The sequence below is a fragment of the Macrobrachium rosenbergii genome, chromosome 9 (assembly GCF_040412425.1).
Source record: "Macrobrachium rosenbergii isolate ZJJX-2024 chromosome 9, ASM4041242v1, whole genome shotgun sequence".
NCBI lineage: Eukaryota > Metazoa > Arthropoda > Malacostraca > Decapoda > Palaemonidae > Macrobrachium > Macrobrachium rosenbergii.
The window spans coordinates 53,159,767-53,182,040 of record NC_089749.1 but is presented as its reverse complement, the minus strand read 5'-3'; the positions used below and the strand labels follow the sequence as shown (position 1 = coordinate 53,182,040).

The 22,274-nt window shown below is 37.8% G+C and overlaps 2 protein-coding genes across 8 annotated transcripts in view; one reads left to right on the top strand and one right to left on the bottom strand.

Moving 5' to 3' along the window:
* Window positions 1-5,335, top strand: part of Etfb (Electron transfer flavoprotein beta subunit) — an 18,149-nt gene extending 12,814 nt beyond the window's left edge. Inside the window, exons 5-6 of the mRNA XM_067109106.1 lie at window positions 1,619-1,814; window positions 3,966-5,335. Of these exons, the coding sequence (XP_066965207.1) occupies window positions 1,619-1,789 (171 nt within the window). The 3' untranslated portion in view covers window positions 1,790-1,814; window positions 3,966-5,335. The remainder of the gene's footprint in view (window positions 1-1,618; window positions 1,815-3,965) is intronic.
* Window positions 4,040-22,274, bottom strand: LOC136841802 (adenosine deaminase-like protein). 7 transcript variants are annotated; one of them, XM_067109098.1, is made up of 11 exons: window positions 22,112-22,194; window positions 21,176-21,324; window positions 13,050-13,148; window positions 12,617-12,759; window positions 10,056-10,247; window positions 9,621-9,735; window positions 9,098-9,229; window positions 8,721-8,859; window positions 6,806-6,906; window positions 5,058-5,117; window positions 4,040-4,771 (listed from the first exon to the last, which is right to left on the bottom strand). In XM_067109098.1, exons 2-11 carry the CDS (start codon window positions 21,254-21,256, stop codon window positions 4,610-4,612), a joined length of 1,224 nt encoding a protein of 407 aa, XP_066965199.1. In that variant the 5' UTR covers window positions 21,257-21,324; window positions 22,112-22,194; the 3' UTR covers window positions 4,040-4,609. The 7 variants fall into 7 exon arrangements, with proteins under 7 accessions (XP_066965199.1, XP_066965200.1, XP_066965201.1 ...); XM_067109099.1 differs by lacking the exon at window positions 21,176-21,324 and having other exon boundaries at window positions 22,188-22,274; XM_067109100.1 differs by lacking the exon at window positions 21,176-21,324 and having other exon boundaries at window positions 22,112-22,238.

Genomic DNA, 22,274 nt, shown 5'->3' with positions numbered 1-22,274 from the left:
TTGTTTGGAGCAGATGTACGTCTTCATTTTCACCGCTATAGAAAGATATTTGCACTTTGTCATTATTTTCTTATGAATTCTGTTGGTTTTGAGGTGTTGGTAACTCTTCCTGCATGTCTTTGTAACCATGATTTACTCAGACAGCTTTTTGTTTGATAGTCTATTTTTGAGATGGAAGTGACCTTTATTTAAAAGATGAACAAGTGGAATGGAGAGGACTGAAAATCAGTTTAAGCAAAACCTTGAGAAGTGAGTGCTGATGCTGTGGAAGAGGTGTAGAGGTAAATGCCATACTTTATGTGAGTGTATGAGATTCTCATGATTTTAATTTGATAATCAAATTGCATAGCAGTTAAAAGTGAAGAAGAGAGGAGACGTCCAAATTGTTATGGATGTGCGGTTCCTTTAATAGGTACATTTCTGTTACCTGACAGGTAGCGTGTATAAGGGGATAAAAAGAAAAGTCTTACGGAACTGGAAAGAGATTGCTTGACTACTCATAAATAAGAATATATCATGTTAGTTAACAGCATAAATCATTAATAAATGTTTATTAAGCCTGTAAATCATTATGAAGTGGAGACTTGGGTCTTACAGTGAAAACTGAGATAATTTTTGAAGGGAACCACAAAATGCAGAAGTTTATGGCTGGAATGCATTGGAAAGATAATCTACTTGGAGGAAGTTGCTCAGAGATGTTATGTTTACTTTAGAAAAAATCTAGTAGGAATTCCAAGGAAATCATGGAATGGGGATAGATGAAGGCCTGGACTAGATAATAATGTAGGTAAAAGGTTCATTAAACATGAGAGAGCAGAAAGAGAGCCCATTTTGCAGGCCTAGATATTAGGCATCTCTCAGCAGAGTACCATTTTGGCATGTCAGATACAAGGGATCATAATTTTTTTTTGTGAACAAGATTGAAAGGTTGAGTAAATATCATACACAGAGATAACACTCAATTCTAAGTAGTGTTTTATCATGATTATCTGGCTGAGATTAATAGGCATAACTTTTAAAAATATAGAAAATGACAGCAGGAAGGAGGTTTAACATAAATGCTTTAGTTATCATCACCAAAGCACAATCTGGGAAACAAAACTTTTGTCGGTCCTTATAGGCATGGGTTTTTCTTTAAACACAGGTACTTGTTTTTTGCTATTTAAACAATTTTTTCAAGTAATACAGTGAAGTATAATTTTGAATGTGTCAGTGGATGTAGTTGAAAATAAATTTTTATAAAAAATATTCCAAAAGTAACTGACAATCGTCACGACAATTCATTAAGTTTATGCTCTGTCAAACAATTTTTTGTTGATTAGCTTGACCTTTTTATGAATGCTTTACATTTTGATTTGCTATGATTTGATTTATGAATTTCTGGTCTAATGACCTGGCCCTAGAACTTTACATAATTTTTCAGAATAATATGAAGTATTCATAAGGGATTGCAAAGATGAAGCACTGTCAAATAATTATTTTTTGTAGATAGATAAGTTGACCTTTCTGGGAATGCAATATTTTACAGGAAGCCAAGCAAAAGGTTATCAAGATGAAGCACTCTGTCAGGTCTATATTTTTTGTAAATTAGCCTTCAAATGAATACATTCTTTTCCAGAAAGCTAAGAAAAAGAAGATTGCCAAGATGAAGCCTGCAGACCTTGGAGTGGATACCACGCCACACTTTGACGTATTAGATGTCGCGGATCCTCCTGCAAGAGCTGCTGGTATAAAAGTAGAGGATGTGGACACACTGATTGCAAAGTTGAAAGAAGTTGGACGCATATAGTGGATACCAGCATTTCATGCCATAGGTAAAGATATGTCTTTGATTGTGTGTGCAGTTCTGTAAAGAAATCTTAAAAAACAAGGGTCCTATAAAAATTCTAGCAAGACCCATTTTGTCGAGCTAAGATGGTGTTTTGCCGAGCTAAAATAGAATGTAATTAGTGTTTGATTTTTGGTCATTAGAAACACTACTTCATTTTAAAGAGAATCGTTTGAAGGGTATATTTTTAAAGTAAATTAATTCTTTTGTTTTAGAATTCAGAATATTTAATGTACTTCCAAATCAGTATCTACAGTTTTTTGTGATATCTTCCTTATTTTCATTTTTCTGTGTAGGAGTACTTCCTGAGGTGTGTTTTAAAGACAAAGTGCCAAGTCTAAGTCAGTCAACCTTTGGTTTATCTTTTAAGCCTAGACTTAAGAAATATCTCGCACCCTTGCTTTCCCTTTCATCAGCTGATGAGTACCCATATTTAATGCCTTATTTTTATTAAAAATACATTTCACATTTATTTTGTTCTGATTACAATTGGTTCTTTTTTTTACTATTAAGAAGAAATTTTATAGTACATGGTAAAAGCTTAAAGATTACGAGTAGTTGCTTCAGTGTTGGTATGTTTACTGTTTCAAGTATATCGAGTGTACTTTGCACAGAGTACTCCATCTACGAAAGTGTAGGTTCCTATCGTAGGAAAAATGCAAAGTACTTTAGAATTTGATGTTTTAATTACCATGTTTAACAGTAATGTTATTTTTCTTTGGAAGAATCATCTGACCCCTGCATATACTTTACTAGTTTAACTAATAGTACTGTATGTATAAACATTGTTTTATAGTTGGGAAAAATGGGTAGATTGCAAAAATTTAGTAATCGAGTAGGCCCACACTTTTGAATGTTTCAGACAGTTTCACTGAATTGTACATATTGTAGTTGTTGCCATAATATCTGCTCTTGACATAATTTTAAAATAAGGAAACACGTTTACCGACAGGTAATTTTATGGTTACAGAAATGTTAGATATTACAGTGCAGTTGTTAGGCCAGGGTTTTTTCAGTTAAATTTTTAACATACTGTATATATAAGGTAGTTCTGGAACATAATGTATACATATCTCTTGTGACCAACTTCTTTTCCATCATATGACCAAACCATCTCAACCTTTGAGATCTGTCTGTTTTTAGCCACTGGACACCTCTCTTCAGCTTCCTCATACATAGTACATATGCATTTATTATTGCTGAAAACTGTCAAAAGTCTTTTTTGCTCCATGCAGCTGAGAAGGTTGCTCTTTCTTAAAAGCTTCTAATGTACTAACAGGTTGAAATATTTTGTATTTTTTTACTACGTTGCTTTTTCATGTGTACATGTACCTAATAAACTTATTACATCAGTTTTCATCTGTAAGGGGTTACATGTCCCAACGATCTCAGTCATTTAGATTTTTTTCCAGCCTCTTGTTGCCATGTTTGTATACAAGTTTCTTATTTGCAGTACAATCTTCCCCGATATTCTCGCTATGAATCTTGATGGTCTATGGTCAACATGTTTCTGCTGCGTAAAGTAGTACAGACCTTGTATACTTGTCATAAGTCTGCTGTGTGTATTAATGGTTTATTTACTAGTAGTCAGTATTTCCATTTTGTCCATGCTGCAGCAACTTTTATTTCTTACTGATCACTCAACTCCCTTGTCGTCTTCATTTGCTCTCGCAATTTATTTAAGGCATAAAAATCGTATGCTATGATTTTGAGTACCTCTTGTGTAACGTTACATTTGGTTCACAGCAGTGTAAATCTTTATTATTTGGATATTTGTATTTACCAGTTTGTTACAATATTTTTCCACTTCAACATCTGCATGGATGCTTTCCTTGCAGCATTTATTTCTGTTAAAAGTCCCTTAAAATCTCTTCTACATGTTTTATTTTCAGTCCTCTCCTTGCTGTTATTTCTTCCATTTTTCTATTTCTGCCACCTCATTTTGCTAATTAGTTATGGTTATCCTTTCTTTAGTTTTACTTTTACTTAATTGATGGGTTTATATGAGTTTGCTAATTAGTTATGGTTATCCTTTCTTTAGTTTTACTTTTACTTAATTGATGGGTTTATATGAGTAAGGTAATAAAGGTTTCCAGGACTAATTGAGAACTAATGATTTTTTTTTATTATATTTCAGGAATGTGAGGATCATAGAGAAGTGGAGAGAGAGAGAGAAAGCCACATAACAATGCAATTTATATTAAGTATAAATTTTTTTGGGAATCTTTTCTTTTATTGTAAATGGAACTAATTTTATAGAATGTATAGAATTATATAAAATCATTACAAGATGTTTTTATTTACCTACAAATCGTAACTATCATTTCACGAAATATGACAACTCAAGAGAAATGTTCTTTTATGTAATGTTAACTGATGAAAATATTAATTGCAGTAACTGAATCTCAAAAGCAATGTCAAGTGTTTTAAAAAATTCATAAATAATGAACAATCTACCTCTATTGTTCCACACCTAGAGAAAGAGTTGTAAGTTTTTGTACATTCTTTTACTATAATCCCTGAGTTTATTCACTATTCTTTCAATAATTACCAAAATATCTTCACAGAGATTAGCTAACACACACACTTTTTCCTCTAAGATAAATTTCACTTAAGAAAATATCCTCTCTATTTGCACATTAAAAAAGCATGTCTTCCACCACTCAATATTCTATCACCTGCCTTAAATGATGTATTTTGATATGGGTTCTGTATTTCTCACATGTAATGTTCTAGCTTGTACAATTATTTTTTTACTAGTCTGCATTACGCTGATTTTTTTCACACTGCAGCTAAAACTTTTCCTGTTGTTTTTTCTTGTAGATCTAGTAGCTCTCCTTGAATTAATAAATGCAGTCGATCTCTCTCTTCTTGAGGAACGAAGGTGCTGTTCACAGCATCAAGACACAATGAAGCGAGGTCACTTGTGCTAAGGTTAAATGCCTGAAAATAAAATTTTTCTGTGACCACATTTTTTTTTTATATGCCATACAGTGTATTCTGCTAAAAACAATCCATCTTGTATCCACTTACGTGACTTAAGGAATGGAACATGGTAAAGTATCTTGATAAAACAAAATGTAGTGCAAAATTTAACAACGCTTTATTGTGTAAAAGAAAAAGGCTTAAATTTCTGTAAACTACCAAACTCCAGAATTATAGTCATCTAGAAAATTTCACTTAAATTTAAAGGCATTGTTTTACTTACGTAGAATTTTTAAAAACTTACCTCAGCACACATTAAAAATTCTTCACTCAAGGTGGTGTTGAATACCCCTTTGTCATCAGTCTGAAAGATTTTGACTGCAGTTAATTTGTTGTTTTCATGGGAATTTTCTTCCTAACAGTTAAGGTTAGAACTACAGCTAATGATTGAAATGTACAAATATTAGAAAATCTTCTAGACAAACTTTTATTTTAGACTAAAACGTCACAGTTTTAAAGTGGCCTCAAGTGTAAATTCTAAATTTAGTGTACAGAATATAAATAAAACCAAGCTAATTTTTACAAGAGACTTTTCATTTAAATATGTCCCTTCATACAATTTGAGAAATGTAACATGTCCCTTTTTAAAATAAAATAAAAGTTATAACTAAAACTGTAAATAAATTTCAGTAAATTTTGGTACTTTTTAAATTTTAACCTAAATGTTCTGTGCAGAGTAGAGAACCAGGAAAAATACTTTACAAATACTCTTGCTATGAAGTTGAAAAAAGGAAAAAGTCCCAAAAGCAACAATTTTCTGACTGACCATGCCCAAAATGTAAGAAGCTCTGTTCAACTTCAAAATTCAAAATCAGAAGGGGCAAACTTTCTTTTCAAGGTTAATGAAACCAATGACAAAAAATATGACATGGTACCTCAGTGGAATATGGATGCTGTAGTTCTGAGCAATGATCATCATTGAAACCAAAAAAATGTACTGACATTTGGCAGAGTACAGTAATTATTAAAGTCCTATTTTTATAAAATATAGTACAGAAAACAGGAATTGGCAAAGCACTTAGCTCATACAACCACTGATATATTTTTTTAAACTATTCAGCACTTTGCCCTACATGACTAAAAATTTAGGAATAGGAGGACTGGTCACTGGTCTGAGCACACTTTCAGCAATATGCACTTGAAACCAAAAGAAAGAGAAAAATAAAGATGGTAATCTTATAAAGAGCAGGATAGGTATCAATAGTTATAAATGACAAGATAACAGAAACCCAAAACAACTCCTAAAAAACTTGTTTTGAGCCTTATAGGAGTTTATGTATTATTTTTGAGAAAAATGTTTTAAAGCATTTGGATGTACTGTTTAAAAGTAAGGTTTAATTTAATTTTCATTCACCCTGATATAATCTGTAATGCTTCTAACTGAGGTGCTTCAAACTTTGGGACATATTTTTAATCAAAGATCTTAACCATTTCATATTGTTTTGAAATTCAAGGTGCCTACACATTTAGCACAGCATGTAGATGAATGCATTAAACTTTACCTCTAAAGTGAAACATGAACCTGTGACACATTAAGTGCTTGCTAGTCATGGTAAATTAACAGAGAGCGAATTTACTGCCACCAACCTATTTCAATTTCAGACCAATGCAAGCCCTTTGAGTTAAAAATTTTAGCTTGGTGGTCTAGTTGAACTATCTTTTACAACAAACCAAATTTCATTTTACAAATTTCAGATTTTGCACTTATATTGCAGAGATCTCTGATTTTAGCTCTCCTCTCATAATTTTTTTTCTTTTTCAGTATTTCATCTTGAAATACTGCACACAATTTCACTAACAGTTCCTGTTTTCAACTGACTTGAAACCACCTCGAATCCCACTAAAGAGATTGCAGCTAAAAGGAAGCACTTAAAAAACCCATGACCCTTTTACCAATACAGCATAATGGAATGACTAGGAGTGTAGCCTAACATTCTATGAAAATCTATCCCTAGTTAAACTGAAAGTTCAAGCAAGAAAATCTGAGCTTACACATATGATGACTGGGTGACCTTCTTTTCGCCAATGTTTAAAGTGATGATCAGCAACATTCTTGACAGTTCCAGACATGATGTTTGATGATACACAGATTTCTGAAAAGTTAAATAAATCCAACAATGTTTAAAGATACAAATTTCTGGAAGGTTGAATGAAAATGCCTTACATGACCAAATCCAAAGCCAATCAAAAATGTTCTCAGTACAGTACTGTATTAAAGTAAGCACAGGCAAAGTCACATACCCTCCCTGGAAATTAGAGACCGCAGTGACATTCTATGCACTCACCTCACGAACAAGTATATACTGTGATGATAATTATTGTTATTACGATTCACAGTCTTAATCTTACGGAAAAAGAGGGACAATAACTTGCTCGGCAAGCATCAATATAAATATATAGAGTAAAGCAAAAAAAGATTTAAGTAAAAGAGAACAGACAAGAGCTCCGCTCTTCTTTTACTCAAGTTATTCCCTTTTTCTTTACTAACATCACATGCAAAACAGGAATTGAAAAAATATGAAAAACTCTCAAAACACAATCTTACAGGTGATATTATGATTCTTGGTCTTTCAAAGCAGCCCACATTTTCACTATCCATGCAATGTACAATTAGCTGCAATTGTTCCATATCAAGTCAACTAACTCTGATAGCTTGCCACTTCCAATGAGTTCTAAAACAGACATGGGAAAATTAAAACTTTTCATTTCTTCCTAATTAAGTACAGACAAGTTTGTCAACTGTAACTGCATTTAGCTCTATTTATTAGACGTTACAGCATTTGCTATTTAAGAAATATACATGAATTTTACTAATTACAATACATTATGGCACCAAAAAGTACATTATTCTATGCTTTTCAATAGGGTCTGATTTTATAAAATGTCATACAAGTCAAATATGTGAATCAGTACATTAGAAAAAACAGGGTTAATGACCAGTGTCTAACTTTCATTTCAATTATAGCAATGATAATGCCGAAGCAAGACTTTCTGGGGTGCAAAGTTTTCATTACAGCCCTAAACTCTGATGAATCAGAATAAAAAGACAGCCGCCCTTCAGATCAACAAAAACCACAAAGTTCTGTCAGGTCATAGACTTCTTTTATAACTTCCTTGTCTCTGTCCTAAAACAGGAAGTTGACCACTGGTCTCCAGCCTCCTGATGCCTTGGAAACCACAAAAATCCTATTGTGGATAGCTGGTGAACTGTCTTGAACTCAAGCTAAAACACCACTCAGACCTATCTCTGCATGCTTGCCAAGCTATTGGAGATGAAGTTATTGGGTTCATGGGGAAAGGGGGGGAGATCTGCAGACAACGGAATCTCTTATCCCTGTTGAAGAACATGGGCTTACCAAATTCTCCAGATGGTCTGAGGGCAATCTCCTACTGGAGCCCTAATATCCAGCAATATCCTTTTCAGTTTTCAACTGATTTGAAATCACCTTGAATCCCATTCCTGCCACTTGTGTTTATTGGCAAATGTGTGAAATCTCACAGGATATTACTGTTTATAGAAAGAACCACAGTATGATGTTTTTTTGCCCTTGCTACCTTAGGTAGTGAAACTAATAATAGATGGTTTGACCCCAGAAGAGTATGAATTCTTTGCCTTCAGCCTCCCATAGATGTTTTCCACTGTGACGTTTGAGCCTGTTGGGATGATTTCATGGTGCTTGTGTGATCTCTTAACTCCTGGAATTTGACCATTACGAATGATGTTAAACAGATGAGTTTAGGGCCTTTCCAGTAGTAGAAGTAAGTCTCCTTTTCTCAGGAATTGAGCTGCCTCTTGGCTAAGTGGTTGCTCAGTGAATGATATGAACCAATAAAATAAGTTGTCCATATTTATGAAGAGCTAGAACTTCAACACAATAAGGAACATTCTTTGGCCATGAAAGCTTACCTATAGGGATATTTTGTTGTTTCACCATCTCCACCATCTCAAGGGATCCACTGCTTTCATGGTGAATGTATGATCCATGTCCAATTCTATCAATTAATGCACTCTTTAGAACGGCTAAAGTTTCAGTTTCATTAAGAATCTGTGGGAAAAAGATAATTTCCAAATATCAAAAGAGCCATAAGAGATTTGGTTCTCATCATATCTACGTTTGGAAATAGCCTAATATTCTGGCTTCAATCACGCACTATATAGCATTTTTGAAATGACAAATGAAACAAAAAGGAATATTGAATAAGTTACACAATCCATATTTCATTACAGAGGCATGTCTATTAGGGAATACAACAAACTCTGCAAACATGAGATAAAAACTGTACCTCTGCTAAGTGCACAGCTAATTTAAAACCACTTTCTTTGGCTTCTTGGAGCACTGGTAAGTATTCGTGTAAGTCTCCAGTGTTTGGATTTCCACTTACATCAAGTCCACATATCAAGTGTTTGTATTTGTTCTAGAAATAAAATTAGGTATTTAAAATAAAGCTAAGCAACTTCATGCTGCTGAAATACGAATAAACAAACAGAGTTTATCAGAAATAGAAATCATATGTTTTACCAATAAAAACTTAAAATACAAGTAAGGTTTTCTAAAGCCAAAGACTAAGGCTGTGAGTCAGGAAAAATGTTAGGCAAAAATTAAATTGCCTCTGAAGCAACTGAGCAAATACTATATCCAAAGAATTTGCAGATCTTACGCATGACATTTGTTACTACACTACTGTAATCTAATGTAATTGCAACTGACATACTCTTTGGTACTACAGTTTACTCAAGTAATTTTGTAAATAAATAAACAGTGTCTAAAAGATTGTATGCACAACTGTAAAACAACTTTACTCTTACCATATTCTTGTATTTCTTTGCAATTTGCAGAGTATCCCAAGCATCACTGACTCCTCGAGCACGGTCAATAGACAAGAGGAGTCGTACTATGATATTACTGCGCTGCATTTCTTCACTGATCATAGACAGTAAATATGAGGCACGAATAAATCAGGCAATAATATTTCAGTAACTTTCTTGAACTGTGGACATGACCTGCAATGTCCTGAATATATTTTATATCTCTAATGATAAAAACTTTGCACACAATGGACAGCTGCAATGTAACCTGGAGAAGAAAGATACTTTAAAAACTTTACAGTAAGCGATTGCAACAATGAAATTAGGAGAAATCTAAATTTCACAACACTTTCCAAAGATAAAAAGAATGTGCAGTACACTGAAAACATTTTCCTGTATAAAATTTTCCTGAGGTAAGACGCAATTGATACTCACATCATAACATTTAAAACAGCTTCAATATACTGTTCTTTGGTCATCTTTCCAGGAATAACTTTTGGGGTAGTTCGTAATTCTAAGTAACGGACATTGTCTGCGACAAAGTCTTGTAGGACGTCTCTCGTAATTGTTTCAATAGCAGACACACTGTCTGTAAGGCAATGCAAGATGCCAAACACAGTAAAACAGCTGTAAATAAAATATTCTTGTTACATTCTTGTTTCTAAATATTTTTCCACTTTAGCTAATTGCAATTAGACACAATGCTACTGGGTAAATTTCAGACATGAGTAGAATATTCAACTGAATATAGATGATCCAAATTTACACAAAATTACGTGTCCAGTGCTAGGGAATTTTGACCTTACTTCACAGTTAACAGCAGGGAGGGGTACTTAATGAAGGAATGATAAAAATGTAACTTTGATTGCAAACACTGATTAAAGCTATGGGCATAATGACAGAGCAAAGTCAATAAAAAAAGAAAAAAATTCTATGCAATATCTTATCTTGACAAAGCATGAAGCTTGTCAAATCCTGTCATTACCAGTTAAAAATTTAACATTTTTGTTCAATCATGGCTACTTCAATACAAACATAACAGCTTTTTGTGGCAGGCTTAACAGTCATTCACAGCTGCTGAAGGATCATCTGAATGACCGATTAGGTTTATAAGGTTACTTGTTATATGTATGCACCCAAAATCTTTCCTGAATCAAAGCCTTATTCTTTGGCTCTGAACAGGGGCGTCATTTAGGGGGCTGGGGAGCAACTGCCACCCCCCCAGCCTCAACTTGCCCCCCCTCACTCCACCAAGCCCCAAGAAGTAACAGCAGCTGGTTTTTCATTATTCCTACCGAAATTCAAATGTGTCATCACATTAAGTTATATCTGTCTATCTATTTATGTGCTTCAAAAAGCACATAAAATAGCTCAAAATCAAAAAACCCCCCCAGGTGATTAGGCTCGCTTCATTTGCCAAACCGCCTTTGCCCCCCGCATCAAAAATCTGAAATGATGCCCCTGGCTCAAAACCTTACTGGTATTTTAGTTTATGTGTGGTAAGACATGAGTACTTATATGTGAAATGCACATGTAACCACTGCATTCACATATTCCAAGTAACAAGAGGTAATGATAATCCAACCATGAGTTCTCCCATGGCAAAGGGAATTCATTATGATCCTATGATTGTAGGTATGAAGCAAGGCAACTTAAAATGAGAGCTCAAGAGACATCTCATTCACTAGATGTTTTATCGCTCTTCCAGCAACTTGAAAAATAAAGAAAAGTAATGTGACCACTGTACATTCAACAATAGATACTGCTATTCAGAAGATGAACCTATTCATATGGAACAAGCCCACAGGGGACACTGACTTGGAATTCAAGCTTCCAAAGAATATGGTATTTCTTTGAAAGCAGTAACACAAGGTACTATGAACTGCAGAAAGAAAAGATCAAATAAAATAATACATTAACAAACAAATAGATGAAAATGTAAGTAAATTAACAACTCTGAAGCAAAAGATGTGAAGAGTCTCCTCTCATAGACAAACGCATATTAAGATTATGCCTCTGTTCTGCCACTAACTCTCGTGGTTTGTGGATAACCACTTGTGGGTTGAAAGAAGGCACAGAAACCTCTAAGGGAAGAGATGGATGATTTTACTCCAACTGGTTGCCTTCTAGTGGGGCCTCTTGGAACTAATTTTGAGTACTTTTCCTAGTTCTTCCCTCGAGGATGCTGACAATTACAACAGCTTATTTTTTTGTTGCTGGTATAGCTCTCACCAGGATGGTTCAGCAAACAAAGGGTACTAACGAAGCAAATTTCAGTTTCTCATGCAGTTGCTTCTTTGTTATCTTGATCAATCCTTGGAATATTGCAGGTGTTTCTATACGATTCTTGTGTGAGGAAAATAACAGCAACAACTGGATCAAGTTCATGTAATTGTAGCCAAAGTAATCTTTCTTTGGGCATAAATGCTTCATTCCTCTTCTGGATCATTAATTAAGTTTGTGCCCAGGTGCAATGTCCTGAACAGAATAACCAATTACCTAAGCAGTTTAATACCTCATAGACAGAGATCCAATAAGCCTTGAATACCTTTCAATCTTTGTCAAATTTGTCTGGGCGATGATTTGGCTAAATAAAAGCACTGGAACATATAAATCTTTTGATGATATGGATAACAAATGAAGCAAATCCCTGAAACATTGGTTTCTTATGGGTTTTGTAGTACTGTACTTTATCTCCTAAACAGTAAACCTTAGCTAAATCTTCACTATCTTTATTCTCCATTACTTGTTTTTTAGGTATGGGCCAAGGTCAATGAGATAGGTAGACTAATGGTCTTCCCTACCCCTGATTATGCACTTAATGATTTGTATTTTAAATAATAATTACCTGTTTTAGACCTTCTAAAACAAAGACAAACTGCTGTTTCCCATGTACAGTAGTCTAATTGTTAGGAAACTTTAAGCTTGAATCACTCCTAATGCACTGAGAAATAACTGATGGGCCAATATAAAAACTAGGAGAATAATCACTTAACTCTTCTAAGGTGCGATTGTGTCCGCGTTTGATAACAACTTCTGCTGAATCTGGAAGATTAACAACTCCTGCTGAACGTTTATCTTGCAAAAGTCGAAGTATGGTGGTGTCACTCAGGGATCCATTTAAGTGGGCGTGAAGTTCCTGCGATTGAAGACAAAATCCAAATGTGACAGAATCTCAATTTTCAGTAAAGCTCCTTAAAAGAAGTAGATCTTTAGGCTGATTTCTAATAATATAACACTTTTTCTTTTTGTGAAAGTAAGGGACCTACCATAAATTACTATTAACATAAAACATAAGACTTCTGTACTACATTTTTATGGATAAATGCATGAAAGTGAAAACTTTAGTGATCTGATAAATTCATAATTAGTACTACACTGACAATAAAAATTCTGATTCATAATTTTGATGAAGTATTCTGTACTTACAATCTTTGGGAGCATTTTGCAATATGTTTTCAAATCCACACCCTCTGCAAGACCCTGATCCATTTTTATTCTTCCACGGGAAATGTCTGCTGTTCCAATCTGCAATAAAACAAACAAAAAAATACACATATAATTTTTAAGGGTATTTTACAAAATTTAAGAAATTGTAAGTCATTGAAAATACTAAAACTAGACAAAAAATGTACATCCCCAGTGACTGACTATGAAAGCAACATGTATAACATTGTTATTTTTTCAAGGTGTACCAGGCCCTCAATAAGTTTAACTCATAACTTTATCGAAAAGCCAAAATATCTAGGTCTCATGTATCTTATCCCGGAAAAGAACTTAACTAATTTACATAAAAATATATTGTTCACGACAACAGATGAGTAAAAAAATTAGATTCTGAGTTGCAGCCATTAATTTTCTTCCTTCATATTCATAGTTCATCAGCACTACCTACAGTTTCTAGGCAACTGAGCATATCTCTACCAAACTGAGTAATACAAGCCTTAAAAGTTTAAATGCATTATGAGTATTTGCCATTTAGTTCAATATGATATTTTCATAATAAAATAAATTTTTGAACATACTTACCTGGTAGTTATATATATAGCTTAAGTCCCTGACGTCACGGCAGAATTTCAAAAACTCGCGGCAATCGCCGATCGGTAGTCAGGTGAACTATCTGTGCGCCTCTACCCAGGTACCTGGAACCATTCCAACTATTCCTCAGATCTTCCATGCCCCTAGTCTCTAGAGGAGAGGGTGGAATTTAATTATATAACTGTCAGGTAGCATGTTCAAAAATTTATTTTATTATGAAAATATAATTTTAAACATCTAACTTACCTGGTAGTTATATATATAGCTGATTGACACCTTGGTGAGGGTCAGAGACAGCCAACATCGTTGGAATTTGCTTATACACAAAACTAACTTAAGGTCTCATCTGGATTATAGAAGCTGACTTCAATGAACTCTCTATTTTGTCTGCTTTCCTTAAGAGGTCCAGCCATCCACTCAGGGGCTGAAGACCTCTAGAGCTGCCAACCGGTGTGTACCAACCTCTATGACAGACAACCTATAATACCCTGTTCCGGCAACTACCAAGGAACAAAAATGATCATTTGATTAAAATTGATGATTGTGGAAGACTGCATTCAATCTTCACAAACAACCATAAAATTTCAACCATTCCAAGGTAAGAACAAAAGGGTACTGTTTTATGGAATTGATTAAGGAAGCTGGTTCAATGAACTCCGCCTCATTATGTTCGCATTCCCAAGAGGTTCAGCTGTATCCACTCAGGGGCTGAAGACCTCTAGGAGCTGCCAACCGGTGTACCAAATCCCTATGTGACAGACAAATTTATAATACCCTTGTTCCAAGGCCACCAAGGAACAAAATGATCATCTGACTAAAATCAATGATTGTGGAAGACTGGCGCTCAATCTTCACAAACAACCATCAAATTTCAAACTATCTCCAAGGCAAGAACAAAGGGTATTGTTTTATGGGATTGGATTAAGGGAAGCTGACTTCAACAACTCCTTCTCATTATGTCTGCATTCCTTAAGAGATCCAGCGATCCACCCAGGGGGCTGAAAATCTCTAGGGGCTGTCAACCGGTGTATAACCTCTATGTGACTAGACCTCCTCTCAATACCCTTGTTCCGGGCTCTACCAAGGAACTTTCATCCCAATGATTATGAGGATCAGGCCCAGTCTTCACAAACAACCATAAAAATTCTCAATCAAGGTAAGAAAAAGGGTATTGGTTTGTGGGATTGTGGGGGGTATTCCCTCTCCCATTATCACGATGCTATAAACGGGCACAGCGTATAGCAATCTTCGCATAAAGTCTGGACTTGTTTTAGATAGTGAGAGGCAAATACTAACTTGCTTCTCCAGAAGGTCGTGTCCAAGATACTCTGCAGGGACCTGTTCTGTTTAAGAGCTACAGAGGTTGCTACTGCCCTGACCTCGTATGCCTTTTACTTTCAAATCTTGTAGTCTATCTCTACATTCCATATGTGTGCTTCTTTATCAACTGTCTGATAAAAATAAAACAGAGCATTCTTCAAGATCTATACAGAGAGCTTTTTGGACTGAGCACCAAAGCCCTCTGAATTCCTTTCTAAGTCCTTTGTCCTATCCAGGTAGAGCCTTAGAGCCCTTACCGGGAATAGGACTTTCTTTCTCTCCTCCCCTGTTATGTCCGTTAGGTTCGGAATCTCGAACGTTCTGGGCCAGGGTTGTGACGAGTATTCATTTTTTGCAAGGAAGCCTAGTTGCAGTGAGCAGATTGCCTTGCCTTGCATAAAATCTATATTCTGCTGAGAGCATGTATCTCACTAACTCTTTCTTCGCTATACAAACTTTCGACCAAGAAAAAGAGTTTTCATGGTGAGGTCCTTTTAAAGATGTCCTCTCGATTTCCACCCCATTTCCCATGAGGAACCTCAGACCACGCCTAGGTTCCATGCTGTGAGTTCTCTATATACAAATTTGGGTTACAGAAATATTGAAGAGTGACACATGGTTGTTCTGCAATCATCCTTCAAAACCTCCTCCTAATTTGGATTTCGGTATACCTTAATGGTGATAACTTCCTTAATTTTCTATAGCGCCAAGCTGCCTCCTTCGAAAACTTCTGGCTCTTGTGAGCTCCGATAGTCCAAAGCAGTTACTAGTAGCGGTTGTAGGTTTTAACTATCTTTCCAAGTGGGTTGTTTGAGTAGATCTACTCTCGAGGTAGGCTACCGGGATGTCCACCATCCAATCCAGTGCCTTGGGAACCAATCTCTTGTCGCTTAGTAAGGCCACAAGGGTCATTCCGGTCCTCTCATGTGACACAAATTTTTCAGTAACAAATTCTGTGTATTATCTTGAAATAGGGAAATGCATACACGCCCAAGTTGGACCAACCACCAGGAACGCGCCTATGTATATAGCCCCGGATCTGGTACTGAGAGCAGTAAGGTCCAACCTCTTCGTTTGCGCTGTGGCGAAGAGATCTATGCAAGGACGTCCCCAAAGTCCTGATGTAGCGTTCATTCTGTTGAGAGGACTTTATTTCCTGCTCAGAATGTCCGCCCTCACATTTTTTCTCCCCTTGGATAAAGTGGGTTACTAGTTTTACACTCTCCTCCTTTGCCCAAAGAAGAGATTCTCTTATTGTCTCGTATAGAGACCTGGAGTGAGTGCCCCCTTGTTTGCTGATGTAGGCCAACGCTGCCGTGTTGTCGGTGTTGACCTGCACCTCTTTGTTCCCCACTGTGTTCGAACTCCCTGAGAGCTAGAAGGATTGCAGTTAGTTCCTTCTAATTGATGTTTAACTTCTCCTGCCCCGGGTCCAGAGCCCGACTTTTATTTCCCTTGTGTTGCTCCTCTTATACTGAGTCCCGGACGGCCGGATAACAACACTAGGTCTGGGTTCCTCTAATATAGAGAAGGGACCCTCCTGAGCTTGATGGGACGTTCCACCACTATAAATACGGTCTTATCGGTTCCGGGAATGGGGATGCACTTGGTCTCCAGTTCAGCTTCCTTGTCCCAGTTCCGACGCCAGATGAAACTGTAACGGGCATAGGATTAACCTCTCAAATGAGACAAACTGCCTCCAGCGAGGAAAGGGTTCCAGCAGACTCATCTATTCCTTTGCCAAGCATGACTGTCTCTTTATAAAGTTCTGAAATTTTCTTAAGGCTTGTCCTGTCTCTTGTAATAAACGGAAAAGCCTGAAAATCCTGACTCTGAATCTTCATCCAAGGTATAGAACCTCTGGGATGGGATCAGCTGTGATTCATCTGCTTATCAGTAGACCTAATTTTTGTTAGACGCTTGATGCCAGTGCATCTTGCGCCCTGAGCTAACTCCACGCCTTGGCTTCCATTATCTTGAAGCCTGACGCCCTGACGCTCCAATGCCTGACGCTGACGCCTTGGGTTCATTGACGCGTCGCCATGGTGTTTCATACTCCTATTGACGCCACTGCATCCAGCGCCCAGAGTTTCATTCACTATGTTTAGCTGCCTTAAATTTCTGGACGTCTAGAAGCTTTAGTTGACGTCTATTATCCTTCTTTCTTTGCCTGGCTCGTCACGCTTGTACCAGGGAAGACAAAGTCTGCTATATTTTGTATTAAAGCTATATGTGGGGCTTCCGTTGGGGACAGGTTGTGGTTTCAGCTACGGCAATTATTTCCTCCTCATCGTCAATAATGGATCGTGGAGAGGGTTCAGCAGACGAGTACCAATCCTAAGGAGGAAGAGGAGGATGTACGAAAGGCAGCACAGAGTCCGTTACGCTCTTGCAGCCTGGTATCCTGACTGAACAGGACTGTCTACGTTTGTTCTTAGTAGGAAAGCTACCCCTGGGGCTGGAAGGGAAGAGCTCCGGGCTGCTCCAGTGGCTACAACCTGAGTTTGCGAAGTTTTATCATAACGTCCTCAATATTGGGTAACTTGCTTTGAGAGATCTCGACTCCAGCCAGACGTCATCCCCGCCTGCTTAGGCTGAAACAAAGAGACCGAAACTGGAAAAACCTTTTCCCGTGATCTAACTTCAGAAAATTCCTGGAGTTCGTGCATGGGGATAAAAAATACGCGATCCTGGAGGTCCAGTGAGGCCATCCTATCATGCTGTCCGACCACTGTTGAACCGATTTTGTCGTTTCAATAGCTTAATTCTTGTTTATTGTGTACAGAAAGTTGAGTGCAATCACGCCTGAAAAGACCGGTCTCTAACCCCCAAGCATTTGGGGATCAGGATAATCGAATGTAGAATCCTGGGAATTGATCTGAACTCTCTGTCTGGTCTCCTTTTGCAACATCATAGACACTTGTTGCTATAAAGCCTTGCCTTGTTCTGCTGTTACATTTACAGAAAAGTCTAATTGTCTTATTAGCATAGGGGCCTCTCAGGCTGGACAGTCTGGCTCCTACTCTCAGTCTGCAGGAAAGAAAGCAGGTTCTTTCTTCCTGTGTAGAGCCTCTTCTCATTGCTATTCATCTTACCTGCCCTAGAGGAACTCTCTATCGGAGGGCCGACTCATCAAAGGGGGCTGAGACACTGGGAAACACAGGAGCCTCAGCCTTACTCTTTTAGCGATGAAAGCCGTTGGTAGGACTTTTCTTGCTGTTTTTTAGATATTAAATCTTACGTGGTTTTCTGGTCAAGGATGAAAGCCCACAAATCTTGAGAGAAGAGGTGAGGAAAAAGGTATAAATCAGTTCTTGATTTTGATTGGACGTGACCCCATTAGCCAGAGCAGCAAAGATGGGCTCTTTTTCTTCAGGATCTCGCCGGAGAAAGATGCAGCAGATTCGTTGGAACTATATCCTAGTGTCCTTTATCCATACACTACATCAGATATATGAGTTCTTCTCGGTGTCAGTCGCGGTTGAATAATTCCATCTTCCTTCCTGGGAAGGGGCAGGTATTTTGAGGGCTAACCATTCTTAGTTTGGATACTAAAATAGACCTGAGCTTGTTTGCTAGAGGAAAAACAAAGACTGTCTCATTGAGCCCTTCGGAAGTATCCATTCTGCAAATGCTGCCCTCTTAGACGCCTTCGCAAGAGTAAATTCTGAAGGCAGGGAATGAGGAGCAGTCAGGTTAAATTTCTCTGGAAAAAATTTCCGAAAATCGCTTCATAAGTCTTTTCAAGTCTGATGAAAGCTGATGGCCTTTTATATTGTCTTCGTCGGAAATCTTTACAATAGGATTCACAGAAGAATGCAAGATATTATCGTTCTCTTTTTCCGATTTTCCAAAGACGGAAGTAGAGACGTCTTTCAAAATATCATCTTGACGCCTGGCGTCCAGTCTCTTGACGCCTGGCGTGTTGGCATCCATTTTCTTAAAGCTTAATGTCTTGGCGTCCAGCTTAATGACGCCTGACATCCTGGTGTCTAACTTCTCGACACTTGACGTCCTGGCGTCCAGCTTCTCTACGCCCGACGCCCTGGCGCCCAGCTCTTCGACGCCAAGTCCTAAGGCTCCAGCCCTGACGCTGATGTCCTGGCGCCCAGTTTCTGACGCTGACGCCTCAGCGCCCAGCTTGAAGCCCGACGCCTCTGGCGTCCAGCTGACGATGCCCTGGCGCCCAACTTCTCGACGCCTGACTTCCTCCTGGAGTCCTGGCGTTCAGATTTCTAACATCTGTCCCGCCAAAACCTAGAGGTTACTTGAGAACTGGCGCTTCAGCGACATCGGTCAAAAGTTTCTCCGGTTGACGACAGCAACTGGTGGATCTAAAACACTTTAACCTCGCCTTTCCTATGGCGAGGGTGAGGCCGCCCTGGGAAGTGTCAACAGGTACGCCAGGGACGATCGCCAACAAAGCCTCGCCTCCCTTCGCTTTTCGACATTCCTTTCTTCTCACAGGGGTTGGTGAGCTTGGAAGAGGTCCAGGACTAGGAGCGCAACAGGACCGAGCGGCCGCACCCTCCACTGCACTTGCACTAACAACATATTAACACTATTATTTTTTAGATCTCTTATTGTCGATCACATATTATCCCTGTCTTCTGAGAGGGATTTTACCTGTTGGGGCAGGGTCTGAATGGCCGCCAACAAAAACATGAAGTGTTGGGTCCTTACCTGTTTCAGTAGGGGGTTCAGAGACTACCACTATGGGAGAAGACCACAGTGATAGTTAGCAAGGGGAAAAAGAATTAACTATTCCTCGGTTATATCAAGAAGAGGAGATACAGTGCTCTTGGCCTTCTGAGCCGGTCTTCTATTCCCTGCCTCTTCAGACATACTGGGAGTGGGGATCCAAGGAGACTTAACAAGCCGCTTGCATCCCACATTTTCACATCGGGCGAAGACAGATATGTTATAGCGAAAATCCAAAAGCTAATAGTTAAAGTCGTCAAAGTGTACTCTTCACCAAAATAAGCTGCGAAAAACACAGGTTACGAGCGAAATTCCATCGATGTTACCGACACAGCGGCAGGAAGATCTGAGGAATAGTTGGAATGGTTCCAGGTACCTGGGTAGAGGGCGACAGGTGGTTCGCCTGACTACCGATCGGCGATTGCCGCGAGTTTTTGAAATTCTGCCGTGGCGTCAGGGACTTAAGCTATATATATAACTACCAGGTAAGTTAGATGTTTAAAAAATACAGCATTCATTTATCACAGTAGCTTCTGCTTGTTATGCAATCCAATAGCAAAAAAGGTAAATTAGCACAATAAAAGTACAGTATAATTAATCTGGAGAGTACAGCATTAGCAAAATTGGGCCATATTGTAAAAATGCTTCAATATCATAATTTTTTGTAATGATATGGGAAATTAATTTCTCACCAAAGACTTATCTAGTGTTTGGTTCACTTCTGACCATTTGTTGCAACAAATCATTCAGGCTTGGGTCCCCTACCCTTACATAATTTACAGAAACATGGAAAAATGAATACTTTATTTACTGGAAAGAAATGAGTCCACAGCACCAACGGTAATGATGCAATATGGTCAGAATACATGAGAAGCATCTGAAAATTTACGAATAAAGTTTCTGAGTTACTACTGATAAGCAGAGCAAAAAAAAAAAAAAAAAAAAAAAAAAAGCAAGAGCAAAGTATAATGGCAATGATAATATACAGGAAAGCATTCTAAACCAACTTTCCTCATGCTCAATTTATTTAGGAGCCATATGTTTAAGAAGGGATTGGCTATAGAAGGAACTATACTAACCTAACTTAGTAAGCTGTGTTACTTAGCTGGAAGGTGGAGCCCCCAGTGAAGGAAACTCCACTTTTTACTAAAATCTCCCCTATAATACTGCGCATGTGCGATAGCATTCCAGGATGGCCAGCATACAACAACACATTAGTTCTGATGATAATTACAGGATAATTACAGTTGACTGCCTAAAAATAACGGTAAATTGTTAATAAGCAACCAAATACTACAGGAAAAGTCAATTTCCAAGGTAATACCCGATGCAGAGGCATTCGGGTTGTTTCGACCATAAGCAGTTTACATGCAAAATGGGCGCCGTGTTTAGTACCAGCCCCTTGGGGATACCCCTTGGGGATGTACATAAAACATGAAATAATAATGGTAAATACCATAAACATAACGGTAAATACCATAAACATAAAGTCTTACTATGTTTTGGATGTTACGGCCGAAACAACCAGGACCAATGCAGAGCAACCCTAAACTTCTATCCAGTTGTGCACAGATCATTTTGCTGAGCAGGATACCACATGGGTGAGGTGGTCTACGGGCCCCCACCCAGGTCAGGGCAGGACACCCTTAGACAGATTAGCCTAGGTTAGAATGCATCCCTGATAAAATGTTTTTGATTAGCTTTTTAGCATATGGCAACCCACAAAACAGGCCTAACAAATGCAACTCATCTGCTCTTTTACCATTTGGTAAAATAAAAAACAGCCTAGGCTTGAGATTCTTACTTAAACATGGGCTAGACCTAACTGGGCATGCCAAACAGTTTCAGGGTACCCCAAGTAGCCTAGTCTAGTCTCCGTTCAACTGTTGGATGAACTTTAGGTGTTAATTACTGGTTAATTACATTCGTCCGACAAAAATTAAAGGTAAATCCATAATTAGCAACCAAAAACCTGTAGAAAAAGGTAAGTTATAGTGCCGTCGCCGCCGCGGAGCTACTACTTAGTTTTACCCAATTAGCTTGGTGGCAAAACATTCATAAATGATACAGCATAGGCCTAACTAGCCTATGCACTTACTGGTGGGGGATGATACAAAATGTGGCCAAGACTGTTTGTAGATAGGCCTAAGCTACTATAAATGTTTTGAAAAGCCACACTACGTACATTTGGTATTTAGACAAACCATTGCGATATTGGCTTATTCCGCACTTTGTCCTTATTGCCAACCATATCACAGAAGGCGGAATCAAAAGCGAACCATAGGCTAAAATCTGCTAGGCTTAGTCTCTTTAAGCAACCCAAGTAGCGTAGGCCTATGTGATGTGATAAAATCACTGCTGGTGAGGGTGTTAAGGTGATTTTGTATGAATTAGTAACAACATAAGAAACTGCAGACCTGCACGGAACTTACGGCCACTTTCGTTGAACTTTGACCGGTTTAATTACGTACACAAACAAACAAATTGCGAGTGGCAAAATTATCGTACCATGTCTTCGAAGTTATGGTTCACTAAAATTCTCTCTATTCTCCATTTGCCCGGCCCTTCTCTATATGCCCTTTTCAATTCGTGACA

Coding starts and splice junctions, on each gene's coding strand:
- LOC136841802 (XM_067109098.1), bottom strand. CDS start 21,256: ATGATCTGTGCACAACTGGATAGAAGTTTAGGGTTGCTCTGCATTGGT. Junction 13,149..21,175: donor GCCGTAACATCCAAAACATA/GTAAGACTTTAT, acceptor GTTTTATTGCAG/ATTGGAACAGCAGACATTTC. Junction 9,230..9,620: donor CAAAGAAATACAAGAATATG/GTAAGAGTAAAG, acceptor TTTTATTTCTAG/AACAAATACAAACACTTGAT.